General features: G+C 41.9%; 1 protein-coding gene across 1 annotated transcript in view; it reads right to left on the bottom strand.

The window, feature by feature from the left end:
* The window catches only part of DNAH10 (dynein axonemal heavy chain 10), a 57,593-nt gene that overhangs the window by 234 nt on the left and 35,318 nt on the right, over positions 1–22,041 (bottom strand). The window contains exons 51-78 of the mRNA XM_075718979.1: positions 21,774–21,962; positions 20,942–21,113; positions 19,793–19,996; positions 18,913–18,993; positions 18,306–18,503; positions 17,509–17,670; positions 16,779–16,953; positions 15,723–15,904; positions 14,819–14,955; positions 13,708–13,925; positions 13,111–13,332; positions 12,340–12,487; positions 11,541–11,820; positions 10,948–11,177; positions 9,958–10,231; positions 9,420–9,524; positions 8,754–8,908; positions 7,840–7,994; positions 7,415–7,598; positions 6,402–6,602; positions 4,982–5,191; positions 4,510–4,605; positions 3,594–3,765; positions 2,956–3,087; positions 2,275–2,486; positions 2,007–2,174; positions 1,562–1,742; positions 342–487 (exon numbers count right to left, since the gene is read on the bottom strand). Of these exons, the coding sequence (XP_075575094.1) occupies positions 342–487; positions 1,562–1,742; positions 2,007–2,174; positions 2,275–2,486; positions 2,956–3,087; positions 3,594–3,765; positions 4,510–4,605; positions 4,982–5,191; positions 6,402–6,602; positions 7,415–7,598; positions 7,840–7,994; positions 8,754–8,908; positions 9,420–9,524; positions 9,958–10,231; positions 10,948–11,177; positions 11,541–11,820; positions 12,340–12,487; positions 13,111–13,332; positions 13,708–13,925; positions 14,819–14,955; positions 15,723–15,904; positions 16,779–16,953; positions 17,509–17,670; positions 18,306–18,503; positions 18,913–18,993; positions 19,793–19,996; positions 20,942–21,113; positions 21,774–21,962 (4,989 nt within the window). The remainder of the gene's footprint in view (positions 1–341; positions 488–1,561; positions 1,743–2,006; positions 2,175–2,274; positions 2,487–2,955; positions 3,088–3,593; positions 3,766–4,509; positions 4,606–4,981; positions 5,192–6,401; positions 6,603–7,414; positions 7,599–7,839; positions 7,995–8,753; positions 8,909–9,419; positions 9,525–9,957; positions 10,232–10,947; positions 11,178–11,540; positions 11,821–12,339; positions 12,488–13,110; positions 13,333–13,707; positions 13,926–14,818; positions 14,956–15,722; positions 15,905–16,778; positions 16,954–17,508; positions 17,671–18,305; positions 18,504–18,912; positions 18,994–19,792; positions 19,997–20,941; positions 21,114–21,773; positions 21,963–22,041) is intronic.

Raw genomic sequence — 22,041 nt, 5'->3', positions numbered from 1 at the left:
TAGATAACTGATACCCAGAAAATGTAAACATCCTTTACGTCATTAACTGGTAATGGGAAATAATGAAAAGAACAGCGGGAGTGTAAGTGTCCCAAGATGGTTTCATAGTGCCCGAGTGGAAAAGAGGCAGCACACATATAAACCCCCCCCCCGAGTGTAACCCTGAGAAAAGAAAAACCCTAATGGTGGCTAATGTAAGAAGTGTTGAAGTGCATACTTTATACACTAGCGGCAATGGTAAAATACTGCCGCTTGTGCTAATTGGGAAGGGACTACCAGCTACCGAGACGTGAAAACAGAAGGAAGTCAACAAGCTCATTGTGTCCCCAAAGGAGCGGTACCTGGAGCTTGAGCCTGTGCGCTTCAGTGGGGATTATCTTCAGAATGGGTAACTCCACCACCAGCACTCCGGGCTTGCTTTTGGCAAGGCAGCTGTGCTCCGTGTCCCAGTCTGCTCCTTCCAGAAACAGACCGGAAACAAAGCAGCCTGTACAGGCAGAAAATGCAACAGCTCCTGTAAAGCGAGCCACTAAAAAAACAACAGTTTAAGAAAGCTGTTCCTGCACTAGCCGTCCTTAGCACTTACAGGCACAACAAAACTCGCTACGCTGCACCTACACAGACGTACATTATCTGCGGTGTTTGCTTTTATAATACAACTGTGACCTACCATGTTTAAAAAATTTTTTTCAAATTAAAATTGCCTCAGTTGCACGACATATGATAAACGTTACTAAGAATAAATACTGATTTGCTTGCAGTTTTCTTCCCCACAGTGGGTGCCATCCTCCAATTACTTGCCCCAGTAATAGCCAGGTTACAAGAGTTTTTTAATTCCTGTGGGAGTGCTCGTTACATCAGTCTGACAAAAGGTGTAGCATTGGGAGAGAGTTGTTCTGGTACAAATACCAAGCACTTTGATGAAACGGTAGTAAATAAAGACCAGTCTAGGTGAGCCCTTGAGGTGACTTATTTTTAAAGGAAAGTTAGATTGAGCAAAAACAATCCCATTTTTCCTTTTCCTCCTGTGTTCCCAATCAGGTCTAGTGCTTAAAAGCATTGCTTAGCTGTCCCCTTTGCCCAGAGTTTGTTGTATTTAGTAATTAGAGCATTGCCGGTCATAGAAATTTCATGAAGATATATTTACACAATAAATCATACATAGTTGTATTTACTTTTTGTTTAAATATATTTCAATTTTTTTTTTTTTGCGGTGCAAATAGGTCTTTAGAAACCTGCTAGGCCCGGTAATGTTCTAGCCAGTAAGCGAAAAGGAGAGAGCGAGCGAGCGTGCAGGGGAGAGGTGTAAGTTCAAACACATGCATGCAGGTGAAAAGAGCCGAGGAAAGAGGCTCATACTTTGTGCTTGCAGGGGCTCAGCAGGAAAGCGGAACCCAGAAGCCAGCTGCTTCCCAGCTTGAAATCATGTGGACTGTGAAACGCATGGCCGAGGGTACTGCCTGCGGAGGTGCAGGCTGAGTAATGTACTCGCTGTGCCAGGCAATTTCTCTCACGCCAATTAACTACATTATTTTTGCCAAATAATCATAAAAACACCTACCTTGAGTAGACCCTTCATCGATCTCTTCTGCGGTCCTGTACGTGGTCACCTCGGTGTAGAGGGTGGAGTGATCCAGGGGCCACTTGTTTTTCCTGCAGGTGGCTTGAACAAGAGCCGTCAGGTAAGATTCCGGGATGTGCAGGCCCGAGAGCCACATCACCTTTGGCTCACGCTCGTTAACCTGCAATCACAGAAGACAAAGCTGCAGCACCTGGTCCTGCCACCACACCTGGTACTCAGCCCAGAGGCCAAGGCTCTTAAAGACTGGCCGGTGGCTCGTCTGCCTTGCCTCCATCGTCATGCCATGGTTCGTTACCATTCTAGCGCTGACTGGCCTTAGTTCAAGTAACTCGTCTAACACAGTGTGCCTTCACTGACTTCTGCGCCAATGTGCATAGCGTAGCGTGCAGATTAACAAAACAAAAAGCTTTCTGGAGGCACTCACCCAGCTGCTGTACTGGTTATACCGAGCTCTAAAGAAAATAATCCAGTTTCCAAGTGTTTTGAGTGTATCGGGGGCCAGCTGCCGCCAGATTCCAGGAATCTGTCCGTTAAAGAGAGCCCGAGCCACATCATCCAGTTCACTGCTCATTCCAACTTCCCCGGCCAAGGCCTGGAAGGATGGTGAGAGTCTGAGTGCCAGCCTGGGGCAGGTAAAGCCCGAGGGATTTCCTCTCGTTGCTGTGAGCAGCGGTAGCTGCGTTCTTACTTACACGTTGCAGTTCAGCCAGTGACTTTGCCATTCGAATGATCAGCTTATTAAAACGTTCCAGTTCCTGCAACAGCACCACAGTCGTCGGGGATATCTCTGGTCCAAAACCTTTCCGTATCTGGTCAAGATCGAATACTTCAGGTATTTTGTTTTCTATATCCTTAGCAACATTTGCAATATACTCATCTCGACTAATTCCTGTACCCGTTTCACCTGAAACAAAAAATGGTTTAGCAAGACTAAATCTGCAGAGATTCCCCCTTCTGTTATTAATTCTCTAAGAGAGCTGACTCACCTCTTGGCACCAAAGTCCCCTCCCTCTGCAGCGCTGACACGTGCACCGCGAGGCTCCCTGCGTGCCTCAAACTGCCTCCGGCCACGCGCCGGACCACGGCCACGCTGGCAGGGCTAAGCGGCTCAGCTGCCGCTCACCTCCCCGTCCCCGCTGGGTCGTTGCCTCTGCTCCCCAGGACCGTGACACCGTCCTGTGACACCAGCCCGTGACAGCATCCCGTGACACCACCCCTCCATGCCCCCCAGCACCGTGCACCCCCCCACGCAGGGTGCGGGCAGCGCCGCGGCGGCAGTGCCAGCACCCAGGCACCCCGAGCCCCGTGGCAAAGGGCTCGCCACCTCGTTATGTGTTATTTACAAAACCAGTTCAAAGTAACGGAGAACATACCTGTTTGAGGCTGCAGCTCAAGAAGATGAGACCATATATCACGAACCGCTTGCGTATAATACCCGATCTCGGCATTTGCATGAAGACCAAACACCTCTGGGGTATTAGCAAGCGGCAGAGATTCTATCGCCTCTGCAAGACAAAAACACGCTTCCTAAAGATGCGCTATATTAAACCACAGCTACCAGGCACAAAAGAATCCTGCAGAGAATTCCATGAGCAGGTTTTTTTTTTTGTTATTGCTCTGCTTGAAAAAATCAAATGCTATAGCTGGTGTTGAAACACTGCAAGATCAATTAAACATTTTTAAGCATGAAATGTGCGCGCACACACCCTCCCACCCCCCAAAATGTATCACTTAAAAAAACCCCATGCTGTTTATCTGGGGATTTGGGTTTTTTTCTTTTTAATGAAATTAGGAGCTGGCTGGTAAACTCACATTACAAAGGGCTGCTCCTATAAAGCAAGAGCAGGATCATCAGTGGATTACCACATTGCAATACATACACACGCAATGCCTCAAGTTCCTTTCAACTTCTCATATCCACCAATGGACACGTGGAGAGAATGTATACTCTAAGTAGAATTTTTTTTTTTTTTTTAATGTTAACTTATGTGGCAGGAAAAGCATTTCTTACCAACAAAGTCATCTTTTACAGTCCCCTGTGGAATTTTATAATCAACCTTGTCATTTTTATAAAAATGAAACACTTGGAATGTGTCAAATATGAAATCACCGAGGTACTCATCCATATAGACGGTCAGAATGCGACGATCAAAGCTATCAATTGCGCGCCCACCGTACATGACCTAGAAATTAGTTACATCAATATTACAGCACTGCCATTTGGGGCAGGAAATACAGTTAAAAAATCACTGAAAGGTCTAAAACACTCTTTGCCTCTGCAGCGAGCGCATGGTGTAACACAGTCCGCTGGAAGGGATACCAAGCACATCTTCTCTAGCCCCCTCTCAAGGGGGGACCAGCAGGAAGTCTTTGGACTTAGTCTGGAGACAGCTGCTCTGGGCGCTCCTAAGAACCAGTCCTGGTCATTTATGTGCAACGGTACCTTCCTCGGGTACCAGCTCATGCTCAGCTGGGATGAAGTGCTGCAAAACAACAGCTCCCTGTACGATTTCATGTCAGAGCAGCTACATTGAACTGCCCGGCTGCTACACAGCACGTATCACATAACAGCACTGTGAGAGCTTTAGAAACTCAGCACAGCTCTCACATCAGTAATACTCCACTGTACTAATAATACTGTAAAGTTGTGCTGTTCAGTACCTTTCATCAGAGGATCCCAAGGGCACTCTCGCTCAAAATTAATTAAGCACCGTAACTCCCCTGTCATGCAGTTACACACAATGGCCCCATTTTATTGAGACAATGAGATTAAGTGACTTGCTCAGGGCTACACAGGAGTTTCAAGACTGCCCAGGAGAGATTCTCAGCCAGCTCTACGTGAGCATACAGCCCATGCAGAAAGGAAGCTTCATCTGTCTGGATTCTTTTACCATCAGGTGTTCCTTAGTGACACTGCAGGCACTCACCTCACCAATAAGGTACTTGAGACTGCCCCAGGGGATTTTATCATCATTTTGTTGGAACGCTTTTGTCAAGTATGTGTTAAGAATTTCCATGCAGACCTAATAAAGTTGTTGGAACATGTGAGATAAGAAGATTCATAAATCAACTATACATATCCATAGATTTTATTTAACATAGTTCTTGTTTGAAAACTAACAATCATTTCTTTCTCAAATAATTAAAAAGTATAAATCCTCGTAAGAAAAGAAACCCATGAGAGAGGCAATATAAACATGAAGGATTGGGAATCTGATTAATTTTTAGTGGCCAAAAGGGACATGATAGAAGATCAGGAGTCTACAGGAGTCCACAGCAGCAGAAAAAAATGAGGCAAAATGTTATTGTGAGAAAGGATTGAAGCTGGATAGATTATATGTTTTCAAAAAGAAGCCGAGCAACTCAAGAATACACGAGCCGTTGTAATTATTTTCTTACCTGGAAATCAGATTCATTAAAATCATATGGTACGTTCCAGCCAACCTTCCCGAACTTCCTTCTCTCCTGAACCACAGCATGGAAAAATGCCAAGACGTAGACCAAGGATTTAAAGGCAGGATGTGGGCACTGCTCTAAGGCTTCTTGGGGAATTCTGAAGTAGGTGGCTCTCATATTCAGTTTCAGACCATTAGGTGGTTCTGTCACAACCTATCAAATTAATTAGGGAAGCCATCAATTACTGGATAGCCTCAGGAAAATAAGCTGTAAATATATCACGCTCTTTAAGTAAGCTACACAATGCAAGCTTGAAAATTTTGAACAGCTTTCCAAATTCATACCAATATGGAATTTTTTCTTAAGTAAAGACATGAAACAGACCTTTTAAGTCATGAAACAGACCTTTTAAGTTTATGAAGTTAAACGCACGCATGTAAAGAGAAACGATATTATTTTAGAAATAGTCGTGTTACTGGAAAGACATTAATATTTATCATACTTGAAGATCTAATTTACTGAAATATTACCACTACTTTACGTATTTCGGTGTGTCCTACATATCACCATAGTAAGATGGCTTAACAGGTTTTAATATGGCTTTACCGATGATCAAGCTGAGGCAGAGCCAGCTTTCTGGCAGCTTTTTCAAAGTGCTCTAAAACCTTTGTTCTCACCGCTCACGGCTAGACCTAGAAAGTGCACGTTTGCAGTCTTTTAAAGATACGTTCGTGCTCACTTCTCCCCACTGCAGCACTAAGCAGTGCTGGAAGTGAATACTCCAGGGCTGTCACTGATACACAAAGCACATATTGGGTGGATCTGTCATGCCACTGCTTTCAAATCTGTGAAATAAAATTATTATGTTTACAGGACTGGTTCACCACAACAGAAGTAAAGCGGCCACTGAAAAGAACATTAGGACAGCATCATGACTTGTGCCTTCAAAATAATCAGCTCAGCTTGCTTCTGATAAATGCTGCAGCCTGAAGTAGCAGCTGGAAAGCATTATCCTATTACGACGTCTGCTCCACTGGCACTATTGCCAGGCTAGACAGAGACCTCGGTTCTGCACTTCAGCGTCAGGACTCACTGACAGGACTATTTCTGTCTCTCCGGATATTCCTCACTTGTGGTGGCATTTGAATCTAAAGAGCATTTGTCACATTTCCAGGGTTACTCACAAACCTCTACTCTGAAATAACTGCTTCAGAAAAAAACCTGCCGAACAGCTTTCACCCAAAGGAAAAATCACCATAAGGTAAACAGGATGATGAAAAAAGGATTTGGCTGATAAAGACAGAAAGCTAGTACATACAGCCCAAGTCAACGTGCTGCATTCAGGTCACGTTCCCCCCAAAGCCAGTCTGTTTTGCTGAATAAGACATGCTCTCCTGACTGGCGTTCCCCCACTGTACAGTACCTTTAATGACTTCTGCAGTATTCCAATTGGGAAGCCCTTGGTCGGGTCAGTAGTCAGCCAGAGGCGAAAGTCTGGGTGAGGGTCTGTAATTTTCTCCAGGGCCTTTTCCAGATTGATAAGCCACCTCACCAAAAGGTGACAGTTCTGCAACATTAACCACTCCCCACGAACCACCACATTCTCCAGCATCTGCAAAGCAATCTTAAGAGAGGGAAAACACAGTCTGTGACTAACTCCCCCTTCATCCTGGGCTCTGACGGGTTAGCGCAATGGATTTCTTCCTGCTTGCAAGCACACTCAGCCTTTTAGTTAGTTTTAGTAGAGTTACCAGAATGCTCCTTGCTGAGAACAGACCTTTTCCAATACCACAAGAAGCTGCTCCGAGATGCTTTTTTTTATCTCATTAATTCCTTTTGAAATTAAAAGTCATGCAGAGCATTGAAGTATTTCCAAACAGTGCAGGAGTGTGCATGGCCCAGAAGAGGGTGAAGATCAGAGCCTAGGCAGTGGCGGTCTGAATGAATCTAACAGGAGTTCTCCCACTGACTGAATTCACAGCAAATTCAGTCAGCTGCTAAGCTTTGGACAACCCTGCCTTAGTGTCCGTAAAAAAAGGAAAGCTACAGGAAAGACAGAAAGAGCAGCAGGGTATCTTTTTGGTAACAAACAGTGTGACTTCCAATCAACTCATGTCCATACACAGAGACACAGGGTCACTGATTAACCTTTGAAAGGCTGCAGAGTAACATCTTTTCAGCTCAACTATTTTTTAACAGACAACAATATCATTCTGATTCTGAATCAGCCAAATGCCCCTTTTCACATTCCAGGAAAGCATTATTCCCAGGCTGGCAAATCATATGCTGTGTCTGAACCAAAGAGTAACTCTCTTTAAAATGGAGCCGGCCTTTGGAAAGGAAATTTGAACAGGCCCACAACATTAGGAGCATGTTCTGCAATTCACAGACTACCTTGCTGCACACAGCATGTCCCTATCCTCCTACTGAAGTTACCTTTTCTTGGCCTTGTCCCATGGCTAGGAGTTTGAGTCTATCCCCTCCAAAGCCTGTCCTCTCGGCCAGTTTCATGAGGTCACTGACAGGATCAGAGCCAGGACTTAAGATAAAAACAACTGGTGAGTAAGGACTGCTCTGCTCAAAGATAGCTTCAAAGCTGATCACAGGGGGCTGCACGTACCTGGTAGGGAAAAGAAGCACAATAAACCGCTAATTTACACAAGAGCAGGCACCTTGTGTAAAAGATGACTTTTACACAAACATCAAAGCTCACTGCAGACTGCACATGGAAATGATGCAGACAAATCATGCTCTGTTGTTTAGGCAAATTACAAAGTCATTTACATAGCTGATGACAACTACAGTTCTGTGTGAAATACCTGAATGGTGTCATTCAGATTCAAAAGAAGAGAGTGACTTACTTCTCACTCATTGTCAGAGTAACATAGTCCATTACTGCCCGATATAGTCGGTCCACCCGGAAACACCTTAAAAGTAGGAGCTTCTGAAAGTTCGTGAGATTGTCCTGGTACTGCATGGGGAATGGCATCTGCTCCAGAGCATCTGTATCATACCACTGGCAAGAAAAGATGGAAGACAATCCGAATGGACCAAATGGTTCTACCAATGAAAATACCAGGAAAGCGGACAAAAGCAATTTGATTAACGAGGGGCCAACAAACACAAGGAGAACAAAGTCAATCAGCTGCAAAAGAATATTAAAAGATTAAGTGAATGTAAAATATTCAACTTTTTCAGTATAAAGTATTCAAGTCCAGAAACACATTTGTACTTTCATTTTATGTCAAGTCATTCTCTTCAGATACAGAAAATAGCATCTCAAGCTAAAGGTCTTAACAGATTGCTTACAGAGAGACTTCTTATAAAGCAACAAGACCTGGAATGAAACTAAAGGCAGAACAAAGGAAAGTCTGTGTTTGTAACTAGCCTATAGAACTCACTGCCACAAGAAGATCAAAGTACAATTTAGCAGTACAAAAATAACAGTGAAATGTTGACTGTTGAAATCAACAGCAAAAAATTCCACTGACTTCAACAGGGCAAATACCTCGTCTAAGGCATTTGACTGAAAAATAAAAAATCTAGAGTATACCAGGGAAGATTTTTTTGGTTTGTTTTTTAAATAATAAGAGCCCTAATTCTTCTGGAAATAAGCCAACCACTAACTGAGGTCAAGAAGAAGAGCAAGGCCTCGACAGAAAAAGCCAGCGGTCACATGCCTCCTGCCAAGTGCTATGGCACATTGCATCATACTTGAACATTCAATACAGAAGAAAAACAAGGAGAGAGAACAGGATTGCAGAAAAGCACGTACATTTTTCCATACATCTGGATTTTTTTCCACATCATCTGGAAGAGATTCAAATTTCTCAGGAAATAGTTCAGACAAGCGAATTAGGTCTTCCCAGCCTTGATCTGGAAGCCAAGCATACGGTTTCTTTCGTGCACTCTTCTCCAGGGAAATATTGCCTAGTCACATTCAGAAACCAGAGTGAATGTCCATGTCATAAATTCTCCAATACATGACCACACATACAGTCCCACTGCACAGAGAAACCAATTGGAAATTTGTTTCTGGAAGCACTGTAAGATTAAACTGGTCTGCTGAAGAAAAGATGGCATTTTACAAGTGCTTGCAAAAGCCAGAGTTGTATCTTTGCGACCATTTCTAAAATTATTTATACACAGTCAGAAAACAACTAAAGATTATTTTCTCAGGTAACAGCCTAACAATTAGCTAATGTGAGATTTGTCAACCTCTGCAGAGAAAGATTAGCCTCTTCACTGTTTAACAAAGTGAAAAAAATACAAATAGTGGAATCCACAATTCGTGTAAACCAACATCGTTTAGCTCTCTTCAGTGGTCTCGCTAGGTGCTAGCTCTTACAGCTACTCATATCTAGTCAAAAATCTATCTTTGAAAGATATTTTAGCTATTGCTACATATAGCTATATATTTATATATAAATATTCACTTTACCTTTTAAAAAGAACTCAAGTTCTTCTTGTGGAACTCTGCCATCAGCTTGTTCTATCCTGACAGTCATACTAAAGGAGAATAGTAACTTGTGCTTCTCAAACAAGCCTACATTAAAACGACAATATTTTAAAAAATCAGCTGCTAAATGCGTAGAACTGGAGCGATCTTTAAATCCATATCCTGCATCTGGTCACCCCACAAAGATCAGGGTGATCAAAGATGGGGCTTTGGATCAGGCTTACAGAGTCAAAGCAGCATCTGTGAGCTACGTCCAGGGATGTGAGACCCATAGCTGCGATTTACCATTCCTAACTGTATTAAGAAAAGCATTTCTTTAAAAGTTACATTGGTAATATGCATAGTTTCTTCAAACAGAAATAGCAAGGACTAAAGTGTGAACCAGGACCAATGCTGAGAACTGAACATTAGTGAATTCACTGTTTGGTAACTTGCCTCTTTAATGTAAACCAACCGAAGGCATGGCTTTTATCAAGCATTTGCACAACACAGTATCAGCCCGTCACTAAATCACACTAACCTGTGCAGCCATAGTTATACGTGTTGAAAGTCAATGTATCCATGATGTTTTTTAACCTCTTCACAAGAATAGGACTGGGCATGGATTTCCGAAGAGAGAGTCCAAAAACCTCTAAGAAGGAGACCAGTGAGTACTGATACATGATGTTGACAAGTGCCATTTCAGACAAAACGGAGAATAAAATGGCCCCCCTCCTGGCAGCTGGTCTGTAGCCATCTCGAAGGCGATCAATATCCACCGCTGTCGTCTCAGCCAGATTCAGTTTTTCAATCACCTAGCCATGCATTGATTTTATACACATGTAATTATTGCGCTGATTCATCGTACGTATATTATATAACAATAAGCAGAGTTATTCAGTGCCTGCCTCTCTATGTTGACTATACTGGGAATCTGGGCAGGTAACCCTAAAGAAGTAGTATGAATTGTAAAAATCAAAAGTTAGATAAAATTAATCCCACCCTGTATATTTATGAAAAGTAAAGGCAAAGATTTACACAGAAGCATGGAAATAGCGTAGGAAGGGGCCTCTGGGGATCTTTAGTTCAACTTTCTGCCCAAAGCTGGACCATGACCACTGTTAGATCAGGTCAGCTGTGGCTTTGCCCAACTACGGCCTGAAAACCTCCAAGAATGGAGATTCTACATCCTCTCTTGAGTAACAAATATCTTCATTTTTCATTTCAGATCTGATACAATACAAGACAAGGGTTGTTTCAGAGCTGAAAGAAATATATCATATGCTCTTTGCTTTAGAACTGTAAACAACCATTACTTTGGTACTGATAAGGACTTTCCTGAAGGTAGGATTTGGTTCTCTGATGCAATGAAATACTGCCCAATACTGAAAGATGCAACATACTAATGAGAAAACTCTCCATTTCTTTTCAAACTAATTGCTAGCCTCAAGGGTGAAAGGTGAAGCACAATGAAAAAGGAAGGACGATGTTCTATTAGTAGATAACCTTCCAAAAAGCCCAGAGCCGGTACCTCGGTAGCTTTGGATTTTGTCTCTTCCAGGGTTTGCACCAAGTCCAAGTTGTCCAACATGTTTCCTGTGGAAGACGTCAGTTCCCGAAGGAGAGAGTCTTCCAGATCTTTCAGCAAGTTTTTGTTTTCACTTGTCTCCTGGATGAGATGTTCTCTCTGTTCTTCCAATTCTCTTCTTTCAAAACCCGTAATGACACTGAGCAACTGATCCTCTAGGCCCTTTAGTGTAACTACAGATACAAAACATGTACACAGCACACAGACTTTTTTTAAACACAAGGAGAGCTTTTATACAACTTATTTCATCTCGATCATCTCATAAAACTACAGCGATGCAACAGAGTGACTTGGTTAATAACTCCGTATCTTAATTCTACCAAAGCATCCTAACCCGACAGATGCAAGAAGAGATATTTAGCTCAGTTTCATTTTAAAAGAGAGAAGTGAGAAGAACTTTCTATTAAATCACATGCTAAGTATAAGGGTGACTATGAATATTTTAGAGTTTCATTGCTTTCAGACAAACACCCAGGCTCTAAACTTGCACTACAGCGTAATCACTACTTTGTTACTAAATAGACAGTTTTGCTTACCTGTATAATTGATAACCATAGCTTTGCCAAACACAGAGGGAGAATACTTTGGGTTCGATAATTTGGTGTTCAGGTACAATCTAAAGTTACTGTCATAGTCGACCTCTTTGTCACCCAGGACAACAAATGTTCGCCCCTGTGCAACTTTAATATTCTTCTCTAAGACATTGTCTATCACAGGATCAATGTATTCATCGACACCATGCAACAAGAAAGGGCTTCCATGCTTTATGGCCAGTTCTAGTTGTCTAAGGAAATCTGGGTCATTAAAGGAAGCCATCTGCAAGAGAATTATGGGAAGATATGAAAAGAGAACTGATATTCAATTTGCTGAATGTTATTATTTTATAATAGTTGCCAGCACTAACGAAGTTTGCTCTTTGTTGCTTTTTGTCTTACAGATGATACAAACTGCACTGGTACAAAACAGTAAAGATGCTTATTTTTTTCTGATCAGTTGAGAATAATTTCCATTTGGAAACTATTCTTCAAAGTTCCAACTGCGCCTCTGTGTTACTGTCCTACATGGAAACTCCATCCTGAAGCTGAGATAAAACACAGCTACACCAGCCTTTTGGTTATAGTATTTCTGCATGTACTAAGGCTGTCCAAGATTCCAAACAAACCATCCATCCTAAAGAACTGAGGGTCATGTGAACAGTGATATTCACTATCTATTTTAGAGACACAGTAGTCAACACATCTGTCAGTACATAATTGGATTCCTATTCAGGGCAACAGATACTTATGCAGCTTTTAAAACAACCAGTAAAGAGGTAAAATGATTATTTATCTTTACCCTGAGGTTGTTTTTCTCTTCTTTCTTCTTAATCCAATGTAATGCCTGTTGTTGTGGGTCAATACAGAGTGGGAAGCGGCTTGCATATGTTGTCAGGATGCCATTCTGGACAGAGAGCTCATCTGGAGGCAATCCTTGGGAAACCCACCTGGGAACAGAATGGATCAAAGACCAGGCTGGGACAAAAACTTGATGGGAGAGCAGCACATTTCATTTGTCAGTAAAATTATGCAATTCACTGAGCACACTATTAGACACACAAGAAAACATATAGCGTATGTGATTGTAAGAATAGTGTCAAAACTCAGACTGACTCATTGTCTGAGTCATTTGTAACTACACTACTCAAAACACTGACTGTTGCATTTGGTGAGTAATCCTGCAGTAGTTGAAATATGGGCTATCTGGGCATGGGTTTAATTCCAAATTCACTGAAGTCAATGAAAAGTCTCCTGCTGGGCTTTGGGTGGAAGACATATTATAGATAACTCCTTAAAAAAATCTCCTAAAAAGGTATTATATGTGTCTAGGTTCAGTGAATGTCCCTGGAGTGTAAAGTATAATGGTTTGTTATAACAAATAGCCTCTGTTAACCAGAAGAAAAATAATTTGTCTCCTTACCATCTTTGAGACATGAAAGTAAAATGGGCTCTCTCCATTACGGCTGTTCATCTCCACCCACAATGCCAATTCTACGCTACAGATTCAGATCCAGACTCTCACTTCACAATCTCACATTCAGTAGCCACTAGGTTTCTCGACTGGACATACCTGCTAACCTCCACCTCATTAGTCAGGAGGCTTTCTAACCTAAATGGTTGACTGAGAGGAATCTCTCGTGAGAGGATATCTTCTTGCCACACTTGATAGATCATTTCATTACGAAAGTCCCAGTTGAATGCTCCTTCATAGCTCAGAAAGGCAGCACAGAGTAGACAGTCTCCAAGCAACTTCACCTTTCGTATTTCATAGTCCTCTAATTCCTTTGTCCACCTGGTAGAATTATAAGGGAATCCTGGGTCAGTCTGTGCCACAAAGATGGGGTTTATGTGCAAAATTTCCAGCTGCTGCTACTTTAGATGTAGGTTGAGACAGACCCCCAAATTTACCATCAGTTGTTCTCTCACTATTATGAGGGCCGCAGACATTGAATTGATCTGAACCTTCTTCCTTTTAATCCGAGTTCACTTTTTTCTTCTGCGCTAAAAATTATTGTTATTATTTTCCAAGAGCAAATGGATATTAGTTCTTCTCAGAAACAAACATCACAGGAAGTGATGTTTCCAAAACTGTCCTAGTTTGATAGATTTTATCCCTGGCGCATGACCCTTTAATACCAAAAACGTCCCTCTTTGAATCTAGACTTACCTCTTGTTCTCAGATCTCAAGCCAAAGATGAGCTTGTCAGCAGCATCTAATCTTCTTTGCATAATCTCTGCTTCTTCTTGTAACTGTTGTTTTTCCTTTATTGCCTCTTGATATTTGTTCCCCAAAGCCTTAAGCTCATCCTGAATGGTAGCCAACTCTGCCTTTATCTTTTCCAGTTCCCGCTTACTTGCATAATAGTTCCGTTCTAGCCTAGCCACCTACATTACATTATGAAGGAAACATAAGAGTATCAGAGGAACAAAGGGCTTTGGAGAGAAGTCTTAAGTTCTTAGATTTCTTTTGGCTATTTCATATATTTCAAAGTGTCCAGTGTAAGCCAAAATAACTGGCACTGTTTCTCACCCACCTCTCCCCATCCCAAACATATACATCATGGTCTGATACTGCAGTTCCAAAGCAGATACATCTCCTACAGTTTTGTACCCACAAGGTATATTAAAGCATGTGAGCAGTCCTGCTGACAGTGCAGGTCAGCAGGACTGTTGTCCCATGACAAAAGGGGAGGTTTGTCTGCTTAATAACAACAATACTAAGACCTCAAAAAAGTCAGACTCATCATGTAGTGAATACACTTTCTCAGTAGTCAGCTGTATATAATAACCTTTTCTTGAAGAAACTTTCCCAGCATCATCTGTTGGACATTAGATTTCCTTTGGTAATACAGCTAACTTTCCAGCCATTCTGAAAAAAGTTAATCAAAAGGTCTGTGCTTAAGGGACATGGATGTTGTGAACTACTGAGCTCTGCTCTGTCCAAATGCCATGGGTTTTGAAGTCTCTTTTCAGTAGACAGCTATAAACTGTGTTTTTCTAACCATGTTAGATTACAAAATTCCAACTGAACATGTTGTTCCTCCCTTCTCCTTCAAGCACTGGTGTGAATAGGAACCCACATCCCAGCATCATGACACAACAAACACAGCAGTTTATAACTGAGTACCTGCCTCACTCCTACTGCAATAGCTTTCCTAAACACCTCTTTTTAAGCACTTCAAAGAGGAGAAATGGGCAGTCTATTAAATTGACAAGTAGTATTTTTCTCATCAGGATCATGCTTCATCCTCCTCTGAGTTTGAAACCACACACTTTACCTTTTCTCTCTTCGGCTTGACTTCTTTAACTACATCACAGTAGCTCATCACTGCTTCAACAAACTTTAACATTCCCAGTCCTGCTCTGCTAACAAGTTCCATTTCATTGAAGGTAGTGTTAAGATTCTTTAACAGAGCTAAATGGGCAAACAGAAAAATGCAAGTGAGTTGAATTACAATGCAGAAATCCTCAGAGAAATGGCTTTCCCTACCAGCAGCATCAAGCAATGCTGTGATAGACAATACGAAACATTTGTCAGAATATTGAAGAGACTCTGACCTTAAGATGAAGTTCCTGGGCTGTAACAATGCAAGCACAATATTGCTAGCGAGTTCTCAAGTTCTTTCTCCAAGAAGGGACTGCATTCAGGAGTTGTTCAGCACATGTCAAGATCATGGTTTGTTTTCACTGCAGCAGTCAGATGCAATTTTGTTCAAAGTGCCAAATTTCCCTCTTAAAAGAACTACTCTGGATTAGACCCTCGGGAGCATGTGCAAAGTTTGGCCCATAAGCTTGACATATTGCTTATCTTCTTTCCACTCTGTATATATCACATTTTAATTGTGACCACATGGATGAGGTCATAATGCTACTTTCTAAGTGGCTAAAAGCAGACAGCAGGCCTGCTCAGCTGTCTTGCTTGTTTCTTGCCTGTTCTAAACCAAAGTGCGTAAGACCCCAGCTAAGGTATAAATCGTATGCAACACATAGAAGAAGGTCTTTGAACTCTGAAAAATCCATTCACCCCAACAGTGCAGCATCTGCAGCATTGCAGACAGTGCTGTCCCTTTGCACAAAGTGAATCCCACCCTCCCAAACAACACTGGAAGGATTGCCGCTGACACAGCTAGTCACATTAACACGATCCTACGTTCATTCCAAGTATACAGATCAGTAATTTACCTCGGACAGATTTCACTTGGCTCTGAGTAATTCCATCAAAATCTATCTCCATCAGGGATCGCAGGAAATTTGCCTCAGACATCATTCCTTTGGCTGTCTTCCAGTTTAGTTCTTTGTAACCTCTCATGATAAGAACACATTCCAAAACAGCCTGCACCTGCTTAGGGGGTTTTGCAAAGGATCTAGAAAACAGATGAAGGAGACAGTGGAGGAGAAAAAGGAGGAGACAAAGCATATGATGCCAGACACGGGCACTTCACGTTAAGAGAGTCATTGCAATACAACAAGAGCTAGTGCATAAGACATCCTACACAAAGTGAAAAAGATAATCCAGGCCAGACAAGCCATTATTAACTAGTCAAAAGTTCAAAACTGATTCTTGTATTCAGACAATTTGGTCAATGAAGTACCAAAGGATTTCAACAGTTGGAAGGCCTAAAATCCTGAGCCATGATAATCTTCCCTAGGGCAGTGAAGCAGCTGTCCATTGGGAGGAGCAGCACAAGAAGAATCCAGAGATATACTAGAGAAAGGAAACTAAACAAGTGTGGCAGGGAAGGGAGAGCCATTGCTATTTCAGGGACAGCCAAGGATTGGATGTGCTTTTATGTCTATCCACAAAAACAAGATGTATTATAAAAACCACAGGGAGACGTTAAGTCAGCAGAGAAATACATTTTCATGCTATCAAAGCATCCCTGAAAAGTAACTGGTATGTGTTCTTACTGACACAGAATAAAAACAGAGGAGGAATGAAGGGGTTTGGACAGCCACTGCTCAGGCAAAAACCATAGCAGTTTCTACTGCATCAGACACAAGGTAGAGAAATATGGGGAAGACATCAAACAAAAGACTGGAAGAAGAGGCTTGAGGGGAAGTCCTGGGCTAGGAATCAGGGGATTCTGTTCTGACCTCTGCACCTGGACAACTGATGTCTTGACCTTCACCCATACACCATGCAGGTGAGAAAGGTGAGGCTCAGGCTCAAACCCTGCAAACAAGGGTGTCTCAGTGAATTTCCAAGAGTTTATGCTAGTGTACATCCAAATGAGTCACCTGATCTCAGTAACATCAGACTTGTCAAGCTTCTGAAGCTCCAGTTTGGCAGCTTCTAAAATAGGCATGACTTCAGCCAAAGCTGTCTCAGCAGCTGCCTTCTCCATAGCAATAATCTTATTCTGTTCCTCTATCTCCGCAGCTTTTTCTTCAGCCAGTTTTTTCTTCTCCTCAGCTAGGAATTGTAAAGGCAGGACCATAAATGGATCATTCAAATTTGTATACAGAACATATACTAATATAGATTCACTCTTAGCTGAAAATCAGAAATTACCATCAACTCAGCACCTTTTTGTTGCTAGCTTGCCAATGTTTACAGTTCCATCACCTGGTTAGGAACACTGTTAGTGTCCCACACACCAGCATACATAATCTCTTTTCCTCCCATGCTTCCCTCTGTTTTTTCCTCTAATAGTAAGTTTCTGAATCAGAAGGTCCCTTTCTTCCTAATGCCTCTTTCCCACATTACACCCTACACCTTGGAAAGGGAAGACAAGGGCAGGTGAACGTAGTATTGAGTTGTGTAAAGCACTGTAAGCCAAATATATAGCAAAGACAGCAATCTGGGCAAGACAGAGGACCTACTCTTCTAGCATGACACTCGATCAGCACAGAACAAGGGGGTTACCTCTAGAAGCAGCTGGAGCTCTTAGAGGGTCTTCCAACACAACACAGCCTACAGGAGCCTTGCTTAGCCTGTGGGACACTTCAGTAGTTGTAAACTACCTACCTACTTCTGTGTTTGTTGAAATCTCTTTTAACAAAGCCTCACAAGCAGCTGATTTTTCTGCTAGCACAATCCTTTGCTCAGCAAGTTTCTTGTTCAGCTCAACCAGCTGTATACTAGCTTCCTTCAGTTTAACTAAGCCCCCATCCAGCCGTTTACATTGTGCTAAGTAGAAAAGAAGGGAGAAACGTTAGTGATTCATTGATTGTGTACTATCACACAGCAATAGACAATCTCACAGAAGGTAAATATGTTTATAGGTGCACTTTGCAGCAAGGCAACCTCAGTTATGAAAGACAAATGACTCAGAGATTTTTCCTTTCCTAAGCCTCCCACCCAAGATGGTGTTAACATCACATGAGCTTCCACATAGTAGCTCTGTGCCACAGCTTGCTTTCCATATTACACTGTTCATGTTTTATCCTCTTCACACATTTCAGTCTCCACTGATGTATGAATAAGAATTCTTGCTTGAGGAAGAATGTCAAACCGTGAGCTAGGCTGAGCTGGTATTAGATCTAATCAGACTCTTCCCCAAGCAGAGGAGTGTCCAGTTTGGAGATTCTGGCTCAGGTTCATGCGCTAAATTTGAGGAGACAAGACAGAGTCTGAACATTCACATGTGGCTGGGATATTGGTCCAATGTCAAAACCAGATGCCAGCGCAGCATTTGAGATAGTACTGATAAAATCATTTTTGCATAATGTGGGTAATATGTGGGATTTTCACCACAATTTTTTTTTCTTTTTAAAATATTGAAATCACTTATTAAAAAGTAGAAAACATCTACACAGCCTTACCTAAAATGAACTCATTTTTCTCCTCCAGCAATTTTGAATAAGTATGGATAAAATCAAGGTAATTCTTTGGTGTGACATGGTTGCTACGTCTCAGTTTCTGCAGAAACCTCTTGCTGAAATCCCCTACAGATTCATGCACCACGACCATGTGTTCCATTACCGACTTGCAGCTCTCTGATGGGATGCGTGTGCTATTTCCTAAAATTGGGTAGAAGAAATAAAAAATTTCAAAGGTTTTGTTGCATTTTTTCAAGAGTCTGCCAGTTACCATCTTTCTTATGTACACCTAAGCCAGACACAAAACCAGACTTTTCTGGCAGATAGCAAGATCAAGGCAGAGTCAGAAGAGACCTGGGCCTCCTGGTAGGCAGGCCACATTGTCTGCAGACTTGGCAACTTGAATTTTAGCAATTTTTCAAATCTATCTGAGTAAGAAACTTCCATCCAAAAATATTTTTGACTGGGATTTTGCACCACCCATTTAGACTCAGGGTAACAAGCACAACGGGAAATCAAATTATGAAATCTACAATAACTGCAAAGTAAAGAATATATTTCTTAGGCTGTCCCAAGGGTTAATGGGTTAAAATACTGACATCTTACATACCAACAAAGGATTGTGCAACTGCATACAAGGCCTGGGGTGGCCACGGCAAGAACCAGTCAATACCAGTGTTGTTGACAAGACCTTAAAATAAAAGGATGGTGTTATCTGACAAAATTCCTTTGTAAAACTAGACCCTCTTCTGCCAGGCAGCCCCATGCTTAACTTTATTTGCATCAAGAATTTGCAGGATCTATCTTATTTGACTCCTGCTTAGCAACAATATTTACCACAAAGTCAATACTTCCATTCTGATAGTAATGAATCAACTTTGCACCTGTGTCCTGCTAACCCCATTGTACTGTTCTTTAGGCTGTACCATTCTACAGGATGCAGTCAAGAGCTGCAACAAGATGTTTTAATGCCTGGGTTAGGATTCCCACCCGCACCCATCTTTCACATGTCTTCAGTCTCCCAGGACTCCTTTCAGCCACCTGCTGAAGCACAGCATCCACCAGGCTCAGGTGTTTTTTCTCTCGGTGGGTGTCCCTTTCACCATGCTCTTTTTTTGGCTTTGGATACAAAAATGTTTCTCTTACCACTATCCTAGTTTCATAATGATTTAGTACCACACATTCTTCTGTAAACTACACAAGAGAGGCTGCAGACAGAGCCTGTATATTTCCAGTTCAATGAGGATGACCAATTGATTTCTAGCTGTTCAGCTGGAAAATGAACTGATCTGGTAAATGCTAATCAATAATACTTGCTGATATGTGGTAATTAACTGGAAAAAAAATCATGCTCTGCAAATCCTTAATCATGAAACCTGCTCTGCTTAGCTTTAGCTGCCAGACTTCTCTGAGTGTCCACTGGAGATTTTCTCTTGCCTGCAAACCTGTATTTCACAGAGAAGGGACTAAGCAGTATATACAATTGATACCTGGGAAATTTCTGCACCACATTCTCAGACTGTCCCCAACTGGGGACATTCCCAGGACAATGTGAAGGTTGCTTGCACATTTGCTTACAAAATATTGCCAGACACTCTCTTTAGCTCGGTTCACACCAGCTTTAGTAGCTTCATCTCCAATCTGACTTAGTATGGTGTCTTTTTCATCATCTGCAAAAAGGGCTGGCACCATTCCTGTAACATAAGGACAGAAGAATGCTAGTGAGAACAACCAGTAAGAGAAAACCATATGGCCGGGGGTAGGGTAGATGAGAAACCGGAGACACAAATTTTAAACCTAGCTCTGCAAAAATGATTCTGGGTAGTTCTGAATGAACCTATTAATCTCTCTACGCTTCTCCTCCTTCCCTCAGCCTCCATGGAAAATAGAGAGGCAGTACTTAGGATGATGCCAGGGGATTTAGAGGAACAATTCATTTTTGTTTGGGCTTCAGCAACATATACAAAATGTCATAAGAACATAAAGTGCTTTTAACTCTGCAAAGAAAATTTTCCATTAGTGCTACAAACCATCAGTTCACATTTTCATTCTCTCAATCATGTGGCAAACATTGCATAAGTTACCTAATGACAGACATAAGCAGACCAGGAACAGGGAAAACTAGACCAAGGAAAGCAATATGATTTAACACATCTGTTTTCAAATTACACTGTGTAGGAACTTTGATGAGAGGGTGGTCACACAGTGCCAGCTGCTGCTCATTTTCAGCTGCTGTATACACTAAAAGATACTAAACTACATTTTAGGACATTATATATATAAGCAGTTGCTGCAGCTCAGGTGAATGCTATTCAAAAGCCAAGGGGACAAAAGGTGGGTTTGTGGCCAAATGCAGCTGAAGTTATACCTCAGTCTCGGAAGAAATCTGAGACTCCTGCAACATCAACAATCAGCATGAATTAACCCTGTAGCCTTCCCAGACACATATAAATGACTGTAAAAAGATGCCAAAAAGCCATTATTAAGGCCAAGATCATTTCAGGTAGTACTGAAAGGTGTAACTAACTAAAGCAGCAGAAGACACAGGGTGAAACAGTAATAGCTGGATCAAGGGTACATTTGAGATTCTGAGCCACAAGTAGATACTGATTGGGAGTAATTGAGGCTGCCGGTGCCACCTGAAGTTAACATGTTGTTGATGAGTTCCAGGAAACTCTCTTCTGCTACATGGGCATCTGTAAACAAGAAGACCGTTGACTTGTTCTCAATACCCAGCTTCTGGTACAAATTTTTCAAATCTTCTCGGAAATTATTTTCTCCATATGCTCGACTCAGGATGATCTCAAATACCTAAGGATGCAAGCATATACTGAGAAGACACAGATGGACTCGAGACATGATGATAACTCTGAATTTCAATTAGACTGGATCAAGGGTTTTGGTTTGGCCCCTATCATCAGTAAATGTGTAAGTATAAAAAAAATTACGCACTATATTTTTTTTAAAAATTACATTTGTACAACCCTGCAGGATTGCATTTTCAAAATTGCTTTGTGTTCATCCTCCTTTTTTGTCCTTCCCTTCCAAGCCTCTCTAAGAGACTGAAAGTATCTCTGTGAGAGGAACATTTCCGATTTGAAATATTACAGTATGAATCACAACAAGGTTCCTCAAGCAGCACTGGAGTGCTGCTGTAATACAGATAAGTAACAAAAGCAGTAGTTAGGGGCTATTAGTTGTTCACTGCCAAACCCATCCTTGTTTTCTGTCCCCAGTGCCAAAACCCAGATTCAGGCACTGACAGCTTCCTTCCTGCCCAGATCACTCACAGTCATCACCTTAGGCCTCCTGGCAATCACCTCACCCTTTTTTTCTCTCCACAGGGAAGAGATGCCAGCCTGGTCTTACCTTGACTGACTGACTTTCCTCCCCTGCCCCCCACCAATTTAATCCTGATCACAATATTGCTTTCCTTGTCTTCTTTCACTGCAAAGACACAGGGTCACTAACCTCATATCCAGCTGTATAGGCAGCCAGTCTCGTTAGAGACTGCTTTCCTGAGCCTCCCACTCCTATGAGCAGGGCATGCCCACGATCCATCCGTATGATGCGATGTACACGGATTAAGTGCTCCAAAGCATCATCAAAAAGAACCAGATTCATTTTAATATTAACTTCATTATATTCCTCCAAAATCTCCTGCAGAGAAAGGTGGACAGAATGTTACTAGGAGACCAGTGAAACACTTAATAACATTAATAAAATAACAACCCATTTA

This window comes from Pelecanus crispus, chromosome 11 (assembly GCF_030463565.1).
Source record: "Pelecanus crispus isolate bPelCri1 chromosome 11, bPelCri1.pri, whole genome shotgun sequence".
In the NCBI taxonomy this organism is placed as follows: domain Eukaryota; kingdom Metazoa; phylum Chordata; class Aves; order Pelecaniformes; family Pelecanidae; genus Pelecanus; species Pelecanus crispus.
This window is presented reverse-complemented; position numbering and strand designations above follow the sequence as displayed.